We start from the raw sequence: 14,429 nt of genomic DNA, 5'->3' as shown, positions 1-14,429 counted from the left end.
ACGAAAGACACAGCAGTGAACAAGGCTGTTTTTCATGAAGCTTACCTACCACATGGAGGGTGTGCAGACAGGTATTAAACTAAGTGCTGCCTTGATTCTAACACATACTTTTAAAATATACTGTTTCTGAAATAAGGATTGAGGGTTATTTAATATAATATGGTCATGTCTCTCTTTTCCCCCGAAAAGCTGTTATTAAATCAATAGTAACTGATAATCATTGGCAGCTTAAAAGAAATATAGTAATTACACAATTAAATATTCAATCATAATCCTGTTAAGTACTAAGAAGTTTGAGGAGAGAATCGGATGAGGGACAGAACTTGCTTGGGAGGGGCTCCACGTGTCTGTCTCCTCCTCTGCTCAGACCTGCAACAGCTCATCTCCCTGAGTAAAAGCCAACCACATCCACCAAGGAGGCCCCCCCAGAGTCCGGCCCATTACTTCTGATTTCACCTCCCTTTTCTCCCTTTACACCTCTCATCACTCCTCCCCAGATTCTCTTACTTGGTTCTATTTTTTTTTTCTTATAACATTTATACATTCTTACATACTATACAGTTCACTTACTTGTTTATTTTGACATTTTCTCCCCTACCATCCCACTCCCCAGAATGGTAGAGTTTTTGGGTCTGTTTTGGTTAGTGATGTATCCTAATCACCAAGGCATATAATTATGGGTTCAAAATGTGGTGGAGACAAATGAAAGAAAGAATGCATCAGTGGATGACTGATTGGAACACCTTGCCACTGACACTGAAATAATAACCAAAACCAGTTGGTCAAGCCTTGATCTCTATTTGAGGTAGTCAGTAACTTCAGCTGCAGTTTTACTACTTTTTCTAAATTTCCACATCAAACCAATCCCATCCCAAGCCTTTCTTTAGATATGGCAACACAGGTTATGGCCCAATCTCAAGCCAAGTTACTAGTTCTTCTTCATCTTTCAGGTGACTGTGTACCGCTCTGTTCAGATCCACTCTGTGGGGGTTTCACCGCTGAACTTTCAGAGGCAGGCTCACCTCTCTGTTAGTGAGAAAGGCCTCTTCCAGTAACCCCCATATTGTACCATGTCCTCTCAATATATCTGGTCAAGCCCTGGCCGGTTTGGCTCAGCGGTCAGAGCATCAGGTTTGGCTCAATGGTTAGAGCGTCCGCCCACAGTCCAGAGAGACCCAGGTTTGGTTCCTGCTAAGGGCATGTACCTCGGTTACAGTTTGTCCCCAACCCCAGTAGGGGTCGTGTGGGTGGCAGTCAGAAATGTGTCTCTCTCACATCAGTGTTTCTCTCTCTCTCTTCCTCCCTCTCGCTCTATCTGAAGATGAAGGCCAAAATATCCTCGGGTGAGGATAAATAAAAATATATCTGGTCAAAGCATTATGTACACTTCACAGCAATCATCACAGTCTACAATGATATATTTGTGGTTATTTTATTATTGTCTCTCCCACTAATTTAACTATTAGCTCCTTAAGAGTAAGGTCCACATCTGGTTCATAGACAAAGCCTAAATCACTCGGCACACAGTAAATACTCAGTAAGTATTTGTTAAATAAATAACAGGTGGATGAATGGCATTCCCAGCTTGTCTCTAAATATACATAGTCAATTAGGTAGCTGGGATAGGATTTGGGGAGCAGGGGGTGGGGGCTGCATTTCTTATTCATAAGGGAATAGAAAATAATGCCGGGAGTCTTATGGAAAGGCCAGATTTTAGCTACCCAAAGTGCATGCCCAACAGCTCAAAAATCAAACCACCACTAACACTTCCACCTAGATTCCTCCCCCACCACCTACTCCCTTATTCTGGTCAAGGGGACACCAATCATTCTTCTAGTCACTCAGACACAAAGGCTTTGAGTGGCTTTTGACCTCTCTTTCTCTGTCAACCTCCTAGTTCAACAAAATTTCTAAGGCCTGTCAACTCCTTTTTAATATATTTGATCAATGGCCTCCCTTCCTTTCCATTCCCGCTGCTACTTGGTTCAAGCAACTATTGCCTAGAATATAGCAACAGACCCAGATGTGGTCTCCTTGATTCCAGGCTTGTCCCATTCTAATCCATGTTGCCTATATTAAAATCTCCCTTAAAACCTCCACTTTACACTATTAATGCTACACCAAAAGACATCTGCGATGGTTTGCCTAGAAAATAAAAAGTTTAACCTGACATTCAAAGATCAGACACAATATAGCTCCAAATCGTATTCCTAGTTTTACCTCCCATCATCCTAGCATTTTCCTATGCTGATATCATTTACGAGCAGGGAAGTTATCACTATTTGTCAAACACATTAGACATATCCTCGCCCCTATGAATGTATCCTATCATTCATGTACATCAACCCATGCGAACTCCATCCATATCCCCAGGCCTAGCAACCCCTACCTCCTTCCTTCGTGCCCTTTCAGGACAGCCCAGCCAATCTGCCTCTTCCTCTCGATTTCTTATGACACCATCTGACAGACAACTAGCATCATTTTTTCACACTATTGCTCCAATTTACACATACACATATACACATATAACTTTTCACCATTAATACCAACTTATGCATTTATCTGTCATAGAAAAATGAAAAGATCACAGGAGAAGAGCAGTTGTCAACAAATGCTGAAGAACTCTGTCTTTTACAGGGCAGACAGAGGCGGGCAGACTGGGAGGTTTACATCCCGCTACTCTCCAGGGTCTCCAACTCTGGCTCTTACAACCAATTTTATCTTTTTCTACTCTTCATTTCTTCCCCCTTCCTAAACATACATCAACTTTTGAGAGTAAGAAAGAAACACACACAAAGGAGTCTATCCAGATTAGGGGAAAAATCATTTGAGAAATCCAGAAAGGGTTCTCAAATGCAACTGCTTGAGTTGTGGAGACTCCTCTTGTTCTACTGCAATTAACTCCTTCAAAATTAGGAGCCAGCATTTTCTCATCATCTTGGACAAGGCTTACTCAGAGGGTGCCTGGACACTAGGCATTAAGCTGTACACGGGAACTCCAAGGAGGGGACACCAGGCTGCCCTGGTCTTAAGCAGTGGTCCTGGGACTGAAAAAGACAGTAGATTCCACAATAAAATACACTGTGGTAGGAAGCCCTGGAACCCCAGCCTTGAAACTCTAAATGCATTTTATCACTGAAACACTGTTATTTATGGTAAATATTCCTAATCTGTCACAGAACACTCTTCTTTCCCTTTATAAAGATGCCATTTTAAGGCAGAGTTCCTATAGTGAGGTAACCCCGTTAATTTCTAAGCTCTTGGAATAGTGCCTGGCATTTACCAGGCACTCCTGAGTAGATGAAAAAGGAATGACCGAATTCCAAGACCCTGTCAATATATAATACCAGACAACAGGTTTTTAGAAGGTTAAATAAGTTTTTATTTATTTATAGGCTGGTCTACTAACCTAACCACTGCACTTGTTTCTGTGAAAGAATACCTCTAGCCTGGCCAGTGTGGCTCAGTGGTTGAGTGTTGACCCATGCACCAAGAAGTCCCATGCACCAAGAAGTTGCCGGTTCAATTCCCAGTCAGGGCACATGCCCAGGTTGTGGGCCCGATCCCCAGTGGAGAGCATGCAGGAGGTGGCCAATCAATGTTCTCTCTCATCAATGTTTCTCTTTCCCTCTCCCTTCCTCTCTCTCTAAAATCAATAAAGAAAAAACAAAAAACAAAGAATACCTACAGTCTCAAACAACCAACTTATGGAGGGATACATATTGTAGAACCTGCTAATACTGCCCTGTATTTTTAAGTATAAAAGGGTTTTAGCCCAGAACCCTTAATTTGAATAGTAGTGACTAGGAGTGAAGGTATATGACCTACAATAGATCCTTAACCTCTTTTTCAGTTTCATCATCTGAAAAAAATAGAAAAGAAAGAGAATGATAGCAAAAGGCTATCATGAAGATTAAATTAGTTTAATGCTACGCGGAAATGCCTAGCACTAAATAAGTCCGTGTTTCTTACAGCATCTCCTTCCTTTAATACGTCTTCCTGTTACAAACTACTTGAGAGCTGTTCGCAGTTGTGCTGTGCCCACCGAATCAGTATATAGTGCTCTGCCCTCCTAAGAATTACATATTACAGTCCGAACTGTTAAGAATATGAAAAAGAGATACAACGTTCATGAATTTTTCTGAGCCATATACAGTTATTGCTTTAGTAATCAAAATCCAATTATAATATTTCAGTACTAAGGTATACCAATTTTAAGTATGAAATACACAGTAATATATTCTATCATTCTTGTGGCAATTATTTTATGTTCCCCACCTTCACTCATATTATAGATTATAATAATCCATGAAGGGACATTTTTTCCTCTCACTTACAACCTTAAATGGCTACTTCATGTAAGAATTCCCCTCACTGCAGGTTAGTTTTGAAATTCTCAGCACACATTAGATCTAGCTATTGCAGATATTAAAATAAAACTTCATTAGTCAAAAATCAAACACTGTTCTATTTGCATATCTTAGAAAAAGTTCAATTTTCATAACATAAAAACAACAGTAAGTCATGGAAAAAACAGTATGAAAATGTAACCCCAAAATTTACATACTACTTTATTATCCTACAATGGCATTTTTTCATCTCCCATCCTGCCACATGAAAAAATGACCTTTAAATAACCAGAACAAAGTTTCTCACTATTCAGAGAACACTGTTTTAAGATCTACTTGGCTCTTTAGTTAACTACCTTAAAGCTTTGAAGCACAAAGGAGCAGTCAATGACACACCCTTTATAAGTTACCATGACCTGTCATTACAGAGTCATTAAGTGATATTTTCAAGGAGTAAGCAGAAAGCTTTACAACTTTTGACTATATAAAATTATTTTCCAGCCCTAGCCGATTTGACTCAGCGGTTAAAGCGTCGGCTCATGGACCAGAGCCCAGGGTTCGGTTCCCGCTAAGGGCACATACCTCGGATTGCAGTTTGTCCTCGGCCCTGGTTGGGGTCATGTGGGTGGCAACTAGTCGATGTGTCTCTATCTCTCATCGATGTTTCTCCCTGCCCCCCACTCTATCTGAAGATAAATGCAAAAAGGTCCTCGGGTGAGGATAAAAAAAATAAAAATAGAAATAAAATTATTTTCCATACTTTACAGGCTAAGATATTTGACTTTATAAATTATAAAACTCACTGACAATTATTCCTAAAGATAAGTAACATGAGCCCTGGCCGGTCTGGCTCAGCGGTTAGAGCGTCGGCCTGCGGTCCCGAGAGACTGGGGTTCGGTTCCCGCTAAGGGCATGTACCTCGGTTGCAGTTTGTCCCCGGCCCTGGTTGGTCGTGCGGGTGACAGCCACTCGATGTGTCCCTTTCACATCGATGTTTCTCTCTCTCTTCCTCTCTCCCCTCCCACTCTACCTGAACAAAGAATAGAAAAATGTCCTCAGGTGAGGATAAAAAAAAAGATAAGTACATGAATTAAGTTTCAAAAGCAATATAGAAACTCGACAATCAAATTCAAACTCTGTGTACATGTATTTACAAACACACGTAATAAAATAATTGAGAGGCTGGCTAGCCTAAGGTACACAGAAAAACTACTTTTCTCAGAAAAAAAAAATCTTAAACATTTATATTTAAAATAAAGAATTAATTTTCAAATATTAACCTTTTTTTGGCCAAATGAATTTAGAGTACAATACATTCTCTACATTACATATTCTGTTACCTAACTGTAAACTTTTATTAAAAACCAATTTCAAAAAGTGTATAACATAAACTGATTATCCAACTCACATCTGTACAACTCTTACTCTAATCAGGTCCCTTATTGACATTAGCACAATCAACTTTCATGCAGCTCTGCAGGGAAGATATGCAACCAAAGTACAAATGGGAGGGAGGGAGGGAGGGAGGAAGGAAGGAAGGACACATAACTCTAGCACTACATATTTTATACTTATCTGTAAAAGCTTAAAGAGAGATTAAAATAGTTAAGCAAGATAGAAAAGCTAAGTGGCTTTCCCTGTTTACCACACCATATCTTCTTAGCACTGTGAGTTCATTATTTTGTAGATTATGGTAAATTAACAGAATAGTGAAAAATTCAAAGAAACTTAAAAAAATGGGATAGAATTTAGAACTTGCCTTTTAAAAAAAATGTTTTTTTCTTTATTACTTTTTAAAGAGAGAGGAAGGTAGAGGAAGAGAGAGATAGGAAACATCGATGAGAGAGAACATCAACTGGCCACCTCCTGAACACCCCCCCCCACTGGGGATTGGGCCCACAACCTGGGCATGTGCCCTGACCAGGAATGGAACTGGCGACCTCTTGGTGCAGGGGTCAATGCTCAACCAGTGAGGCGCACCAGCAGGCAGAAGCTACCTTTTTCAGCCAGCCTAATTTAAAGATGTGAAGACTGAGATGGGTGGGGGAAGGTAGAAGACAGTGAAGGGAAGATTAAAAAAAAGATAGGAAGACTGAGCTTCAAAGTATTCAAGAGGTTTAAGACCATTGTCTAGCCCTAGCTGGTTTGGCTCAGTGGTTGGCGCATCGGTCTGCAAAATGAAGGGTCATGGGTTTGATTCAGGTTTAGGAGCACGTACCTGGGTTTCAGGTTTAATTCCTGGCCTCAGTTGGGGTCATGCAGTAGGCAAGCTAATTGAAGTGTCTCTCTCTCTCTCTCTCTCTCTCTCTCTCTCTCTCCCCCTCCCTCCCTCTCTTCCACTCTATCAAGAAATCAATGGAAAAATATCCTCAGGTGAAGATTAACCAAAAAAGACCATTGTCCAGCTTTTCTGACTCTTCCCTGCTGGGATGCCTTACCACTCACATTGATTCAATCGTCAATACTAAAATATCATCCAAAGATAATTCTTTTTAGCAATGTGCCATTATGAGCAATAACCAACATGTGATCATGAGAGAAATAATTTTGAGAGTGAGATGTTCCTCAAGTTCTTTAGCTCTCTCTTCTTGCTAAAGGAGCCTCCCAGGAACAGAGGATTAGGAATAAGCAAGAGGCTGATGTGTCTTTCTTTGGTCTATCTTCCCTCTGCCCATGTGAACAAAATCCACTATGCTCACTGTACCACCTCTTTTTCTTATCATTTTGTCAATAACCTTTCTTCATCTAAGAACCAACAAAGAGAAATACATTCACCGATATTAATTACTTTCCTTCTTTGGAGTCCTATCCTTTCTTCTACTCAGAACATTCTAAATATAGTTCATGTTCCTGCTAATTCTCACCTTCTTATCTTTGTAAGTGCCAAAGGCATGTTTCTGTTGTTTTTATTATATAGTATGACAATGAACATAGTAACTTCCGACTACTTTCATGATTAAAATGAAATCCAGACCTGGTAATATACGTGAAGGCACTTTGCAAACTGTAAGCTCTAAGAGAAAAGTAGTGCTATCGTTATTAGAATGATAAAGCATCCCTAACTGCTCATAGCAACATAAGTAAGTAAAAAGTTTCTAGGAAATTACAACCTACATTAGGAATACAACTAATCTTAAAAGAAATTAATCTTCTGATATAACCCAGAAAGGAGAAACATTGGGATCTACCATTCAACAAATCATACACTTCACATAAAATAAATTTAATGAGCGATTTTCTGTAATACGCTCAATTTTTAAAACATATTACTTTCATAACCTAAATTAGTTATTGTTACATTTAGACACAATTATTTGCTGTCTCTTAATACTACATGATTAAAAACCACTAGTTTTAAAATGTCCTCAGGGTTAAAATAAAATTACAGCTTTCTTTTTTTTTTTATCCTCATCCGAGGACATTTTTGCATTTTTATCTTGAGATAGAGCAGGAGGGAGAAAAGGAGGAAGAGAGAGAAACAGCAATGTGAGAGAGACACATCAGTGGTTGCCACCCACATGACCCCAACTGGGCGACCCCAACCGGGCTGGGGACATACTGCAACCTAGGTACGTACTCTTAGTGGGAACTGAACCCAGGCCTCTCTGGTCCGCGGGCCAACGCTCTAACCGCTGAGCCAAACCAGCCGGTGCATAAAATTACAGCTTTCTTAATATTGTCCTCATTTTCCTGAGGAACTTACTTAGGCATGACACTCAAATAAGATTTTAATTTGTTTAAGTCGACATAAAAGAAAGTCTAATCAAAAGGGCTAAACAAAAGAAAACTCAGTCTCTCTAACAGCTTAGTTTTAAATTAAAACATACATATTCAGCCCACACAGAATAACATTTTGCACTCTCAAATAAACATTCATCTAAGAATGTACACAATCACAGAATTTAAACATTATTGAGGATTGTTGTATTACTCCTATTCTTGTAAGATCAGTGACGTTTATGTAATTAAAATGATACTGTGTAAAAATAAATGAACTCTTCAGAAACATCAAGACTACATTCAAAAAAAGGAGCATCCTTTTCATGGTAACAAACACATTAAATTAAGATGAAAATAACCTCTAGAAAAAATACCTGATGACTCTCTGTGCTTTACTTATACTTTAGATTTTAGGCCATCTAATAATGTCCAACACAATCTTCAAATAAAAGATGTAACTGAAAAATATCCAAAAGTACCGCGTTTGCTTTCTCTATTTCTACATCCAAAAGCAAGCTTTCCTAATACCTATAAATATCCCTTGACATTTCATATAAATATCATTCTGAAATATTAAAGCCACACAAGTAATTATAATTTAGTGGAAGTATGACATGATCTTAAAAATGTCACTTAGTAAAATACCTTACAGTGACCAATGAAATAAAGGTAACTTTAGTGAGATACCTGTTATTATTAATAAACTATTGACATTTCAACCAAATATTATATTCTCCTTCAAGCTTCAGTTCCTTAAAATTAAGCAAAATATTTTAAAATAACAAAAACAAGCTCTTAAGTAAACAAGCTTCTAATTTAAAATAAAGAAAAACCACCAGTTTCCCTTGAGGGATCAAAATTTTTCCTACCTAATTTGACCTCAAGCATTGTATTTGTCTCCAAGTTAACTATGAATAGAAATCAGTTCAATATTTTATAGAATTAAAGGTTAGGACTGATTGGTCATCTCTCTGCATGCTCCACTAGAAGCCTTTTATTCAGTCACAAACATCGGTAACACATTTAGATATAATTTATAAAAACTTAGATATATTTAAATAAACTGAGGCAAATTACAGAGAATGCTCAACAGATATCTGTGAAATAGTATCTGTTTTTACTTTCAGCTCTGTCATTGTTCATCAAACTATAACCTAGCTTTCCATCAGTTTTGATACTTAACAGCTCTGATCAAAAAACACATGAACAGAATTCACATAAAAAGAAAAAAGATGATAACATGCCAAAGACAAAAATATTATAATAGTGTATCACCAAGGAATCAGAAGGACCAAAAATGTTATTGTGGCCATAAATGATCTAATTTCCAAATCATGACTGTCCAGACAAATAACATTAAAAAAACTAAGAGTGTCATCTTTTCTCTCAAAATTCCAACACCATATAAAGGATAAAAAGTCCATGTTATATGATAAATCGAAATCATAATCCTATCAGACATACAACTATGCAACTGAAGATTAATCACAGCATTCAAATTACCAAGGAAAAAAAATATTTTTAAAACTCACTTTATATAGTATCTTGCTCCTTCAAAAGTATATGCTTCTTCCCAGCCAGTAGGCAAATCTAAAAAACACACATTTCACAATTAGCATTACTTCAATAGGAAGCAAAATAAGTTTCATTCATTTTAATTATTCCTTTCCATGATCAGCTATTTCCATTTATTAAGTAGGTTTCTAACAAAAAAAAAAAAAAAGAAAGAAAGAAAGAAAAAGTGTTGGGCTGGTAATAAAACTCACAGTAGATATAACATCATTTTTGGGAAAATGGCAATTCAAATCGAAAAGCATCACAATACTGTAGGTTTTCTGATATGGGTATACACTTTAATGATCAGAATGGAGAGGAACTATGCTCTGACATCCGAAAATCAAACGGGAGCTTTCTAATCCTAGGTAAAATATGCATGAACGGTTGGCCCAAAACAAAAAGCAAAAATCCCTGTGCATACAAGGCAACACCTCCTCCTTAGGTAGATTGTGTCTATTTAAGACCATACCTTTCAGCTAAATAAATGAATCCATCCAGGAAGTTTCACTGATGAGAAAGAACTTCCTAAGAACTAAATTAGGGGAAAAGAAATCTGACATCACATACTTACACATGTGTGTTTCTACAGACTTGACTTTGAGATGTCAAGTTTCAAATAATAAACCTGGGAATAATTCAGATGAACCAATGGTAACTTCATTACATATTACTTACAAATGACTAGTGGCTTGGATTTAATCATAGTACCTCTCTGAAACAAAAAGTCATTGATTGATGTGTGTATAAAACCAGAGTCAAAGCAAAGTAAACCAAGCCAAGAAAAAAAAAAATCGTCATATTTCAAAAAAATTAACGTGAAATTACATAAGAGAATAAAACTTTTCTTTGGTGTCAATGTTATCAAATCTACGGGATATAAATTTACATTACACATGACCATAATAAGCAAGAAACAAATCCACAAGATAATTAGGCTAAATAATTTAAATACTATAGAGTCTTCTAAAATAAACTTGTTACTATCCATAAGGCAAAGAGGCCAGCAAAGTTGAAATATGTATGCAAAACACTGAAAGGTATATTTCAGTCAAAGACTGCTGTGGGGAGTTAAATATGACGGTGTTATTAGTCAGAAATGCCTTAAAAATGTAATCTCATGTTTGCTACACTAACCTTCCCTTTCCTCCTCCACCGTTTTACAAATTTAGAGACATTAGTCACTTTAGTGAACTCCAGATTTAAAAGAAAAGGCAGGTTTGTTCAATATCCTGGCAACTTGAAGAGGACAGAATCCGAGTTGGAGAGAAAGTAGTATCCTGACAGGCCGCTCTGAAGGACTGCTGTGGTCGGCCTCACCTTCGACCCAAACTGTTCCCAAGCCTCGCCAATCACCAGAATTAGAGGCAGGCCAGTGAGTGAACACATGTTCCATTTCAAAGACAAACAAGTTTCACGAATGTAAACAAAGAATGACAAAAGAAACGCCTGACCAGCACTGAAGCTACAATCCGCCCGTCTCCAGCTCAACTCACATTTTAGCATTCAAACAAGCTACCAAAGGCACCGGGGAGATCTGCCTCCCAGCCAATCCCCTCCAATTAGGGCCCAAATACCCACACACGGGACACCCCCTTGCACGCCCACCGCCTCCCGGCGGTCTGTGCAACCCCTGTGCTGCAGCGGGGGGCTCTGAATCTGGCTGGCCAGCAACTGCGGCTGCAAATGCTCCTCCCGCGGCAGCAGGGAGAGCGCCCAGCATTTCCTGAGCAGCTCTCGGTCAGGGGGGATCGCAGCACCCCCGAACTCCTCTCTTCCTCCTCCATCAGCCACCTACCCACAAATCCCACCTGGGAGGAGGAGGAAGCTGCACAGCTCTCCCAGGAGGAGGGAGAGGATGTGAATACCTTATCCCCGCGGACCAGAGGCAGGGTCCCGGGCTGCAGGGAGGGGAGTGGGAAAGGACTTCCTAAAGGTTGAAAGGGGCAGACTTGAAAGGGGGAGACTTGGGAGGGGGGTGGGGGGAGGAGGATTCAGAAGTGGCTTCAGGAGGAAAAACTCAGGATTCCAGGGAGAGGGGAATCGGCCACCCTAGGGGCATGGGGGGTTGTCCAGGTTGGGATGGGGAGAGAGCGCAGGAAGAGGGCGCCGTCTGCAAGTGGTGATGAAAGGCTGCGGAAAAGAGAGGCGTCCAGGGACTCGAGAGAAGTCCGGCGGCGGGGTCCCCGCGACCCCTCTACCTGCGGCCGCCCCGGCCGGCCCCCGCTGCACCTCGCCGCCTCCGGGGGACGGCGGCCCGGGGCAGGTTGCCGGGAGGCGGGCGGCCCGGGCTCTGCCGCCTCCTCCCGGCGGAGCCCAACTCCGCTCGGGCCCGGCCGGGCTCAGCGTTACCTGTGCTCTGCCGCCGGTGTCCGGTGACCACGGCCTCGCCGGTGACGGGGTGCAGCCAGGTGGTGCTCTTCGCCTCCTCGCTGCAGGGGTGAGAGAAGGGGCAGAGACCCAGCGTGAGTGGGGGCGCGGGAGGAGCCGAGGGGGCTGAAGCGGCACAGCCCGGGCTCGCTGTCCCCCTCGCGCCAGCCTCCCGCACCTCCGGTCCCCCGCGCCGACCCCGGCTCTTTACTTGATGAAGAAGACTCGGCCGCCCCTGGTGATCCCGTAAGTCCAGGACCGGGGCAGGGAGCAGACCCACTCCAGGTTCAGATCCGCCGCCATGTCTGATCCCCAGCCGCCGCCGCCGCCGCCTTCTGCCGCCACCGCGGGAGGAGGGAGGGAGCGAGCGAGCGAGCGAGCGAAGGGAGCGCGGAGCAGCCGGCCGGAGCGCGCCTCCCCAGCCCGGCGCGCCCCCGCGCGCGCCCTACCCCCTCGGGCGGCGCCCGCCCTGCCGCCCCGGCTGGGTCCGGCCCGCGTCGCCGCCCCTCCGCATCCTCCGCGGCCGCCGGCCGGCCGCCCCGCCGCGCGCTCGGGGGATGGGCGAGCGGCGCCGCGCCCCGCGGCCAGACCCCTCCCTCGCGCCCCTCCCGCGCTCCAGCGGAGGTTCAGGATCGTTAGAAAAAAAAAAACAACGCGCTCTGCCCCCTGGGCTTTGCCCCAGGCTTCCCAGCCCAGAGCGCCCCGCGAGGAGAGCGTAATCCCCGCGCTCCTGATGGCTCTCCCTTTTAGAACAACAAAAGCACTGCACATGAGCTTTGTTTTATGAGATCTGTTGGATATCCAAGAGATTTTTCAAATATATGTATCTTTAAAATAGAAAGCTGTTTTTATTAAAGCACACGGAAGGCTTTTCCTGTTTGTGTTTTGTGCTCCAGATATCAAAGGTTTGGCGAGTTACCCGACCAGTGAAATAGAAAATGGATTGAGACTTGGCAAAACAAATTTTCCTCTTCCTAGGCCCCTTAAATCACATCATGTTTTACAAAATAAAAACTTGCCTCTGTCTCTTACCTTTTTTAAAAAAGATTTACTTAGTGTCAATCTGGATTTCTACTTTTCCTTATCTCCCATAAATTACACTAATAGCTAACTTTAGAGAGTCCTTGAAAGGGTGTACATTTTAAATCCCCACATTATAATCCCCATTAACCGAAAGGGGAAAGTGAGGTTTATAGAAACAGCAATTTGACCAAGGTCGTAGCAGTAAGTGGCAAAGCCTAAATTCAAACTGTATTTTGAAAGTGTTTGTATAACCACATTGCTATACTTACTTTTTAAATCTTGTTCACACACCCCAAACCCACACACCTTTTTGTTCTTTGAACTAGAGAAGGGCACATTTCACTGCAAATGAGATCTTCTCCCTTAACACCTCTTAAGAGTACTTGCTTCTTCTGTTGTGTCTGGTCCTCAGCCACACTTGGAATTGCTTATGCATCTTTGCAGCAAGATGACTCATTCCAACAGGATCCACAGTTCAATAATAATAGTACCACTGTACTTGGTATTCTTATAGTACCTTTTTTCTCACCAGTTTTTGGGTGCCCCCAAAGGATTATCTCATTCATCTTCCCAGTAGCTCAGAGAGTCAAATAATCTTTCTCAATGTTTAAGGAAACTAAGACACAGAAACGGTAAATGACCTTGGCCAAAGCCATATCCAGCAAGTCAGGTGAGGCCTGGATGAGAATGCAGTTTTATGGACTTTTTCTCTCCTATTCTAATTCCCAAGGCCATTCTGTCTTTGGTGAAAGGAGTCTGCAATTACTGCTATAGTTTTCCTATCTATCTGCATAAACAGGAAGGAAAAAAATAACGTCACTTTAATGTTTTCTTTTTGGTCCTTTTCATTCCCCTCTTTAATTTCACTACTTATTACTTTTTACATCTTATCTCCTGCCCAGTTTCTGGGGGAGGGGAAATGACTTTTTTTTTTTTTTTTTTTTTTAAATCAATGAATAACTAGCAGGAAATGTTCCACATTAGCATCAGTGATTACTGGACATAGCATAGTAAGAAAATCAAGAGCTATTGACTTTATATTGTGCTATCATTACAAATTTTAAAAATCTAAAGTGAATATTTTCATCATCATAATTTTAGTAGCTCTTAGTCCAACTATGTTTGACTTTTTGACTGTGTGTTGTTGAGAAGTCTTTTAGTTGACCATATGTTGTATGGGGATTCCTTTTACCTGTGAATCTTTGAATTCTTAAGACTCATTAGTGCAAGGAATATTTCAAAAAATGAAAGAGATTCACCTAATAAAAACATGCAACTTAATACACTGCATTGGCAGTGCTTAAATGGTAACCTAAAATCTTAAGGAGAATTCTATAATATGTCCCCAAATTTAAGAAAAGCAGTAAATAAAAAAACGTAGCGACTTAATATACAAAATGACTCATGCTTCTG

General features: G+C 41.2%; 1 protein-coding gene across 11 annotated transcripts in view; it reads right to left on the bottom strand.

The window, feature by feature from the left end:
• The window catches only part of PLEKHA5 (pleckstrin homology domain containing A5), a 220,876-nt gene extending 208,520 nt beyond the window's left edge, over positions 1-12,356 (bottom strand). For 8 of the 11 annotated variants that reach the window (XR_004958362.1, XM_036252694.1, XM_036252685.1 and 5 more), the window contains exons 1-3: positions 12,205-12,307; positions 11,976-12,055; positions 9,602-9,659 (exon numbers count right to left, since the gene is read on the bottom strand). Coding sequence is in view for 9 of the 11 variants with exons in the window: in XM_036252694.1 (XP_036108587.1) it covers positions 9,602-9,659; positions 11,976-12,055; positions 12,205-12,296 (230 nt within the window). In the remaining 2 variants the exon portion in view is untranslated. Of the gene's footprint in view, positions 1-9,601; positions 9,660-11,975; positions 12,056-12,204 lie in introns of all 11 variants that reach the window. The other 3 variants (XM_036252684.1, XM_036252689.1, XM_036252690.1) reach the window with 2 other exon arrangements.
• Positions 12,357-14,429: the final 2,073 nt, after the last annotated feature.

Source organism: Molossus molossus, unplaced genomic scaffold, assembly GCF_014108415.1.
Source record: "Molossus molossus isolate mMolMol1 unplaced genomic scaffold, mMolMol1.p scaffold_m16_p_10, whole genome shotgun sequence".
In the NCBI taxonomy this organism is placed as follows: Eukaryota; Metazoa; Chordata; class Mammalia; order Chiroptera; family Molossidae; genus Molossus; species Molossus molossus.
This window is presented reverse-complemented; position numbering and strand designations above follow the sequence as displayed.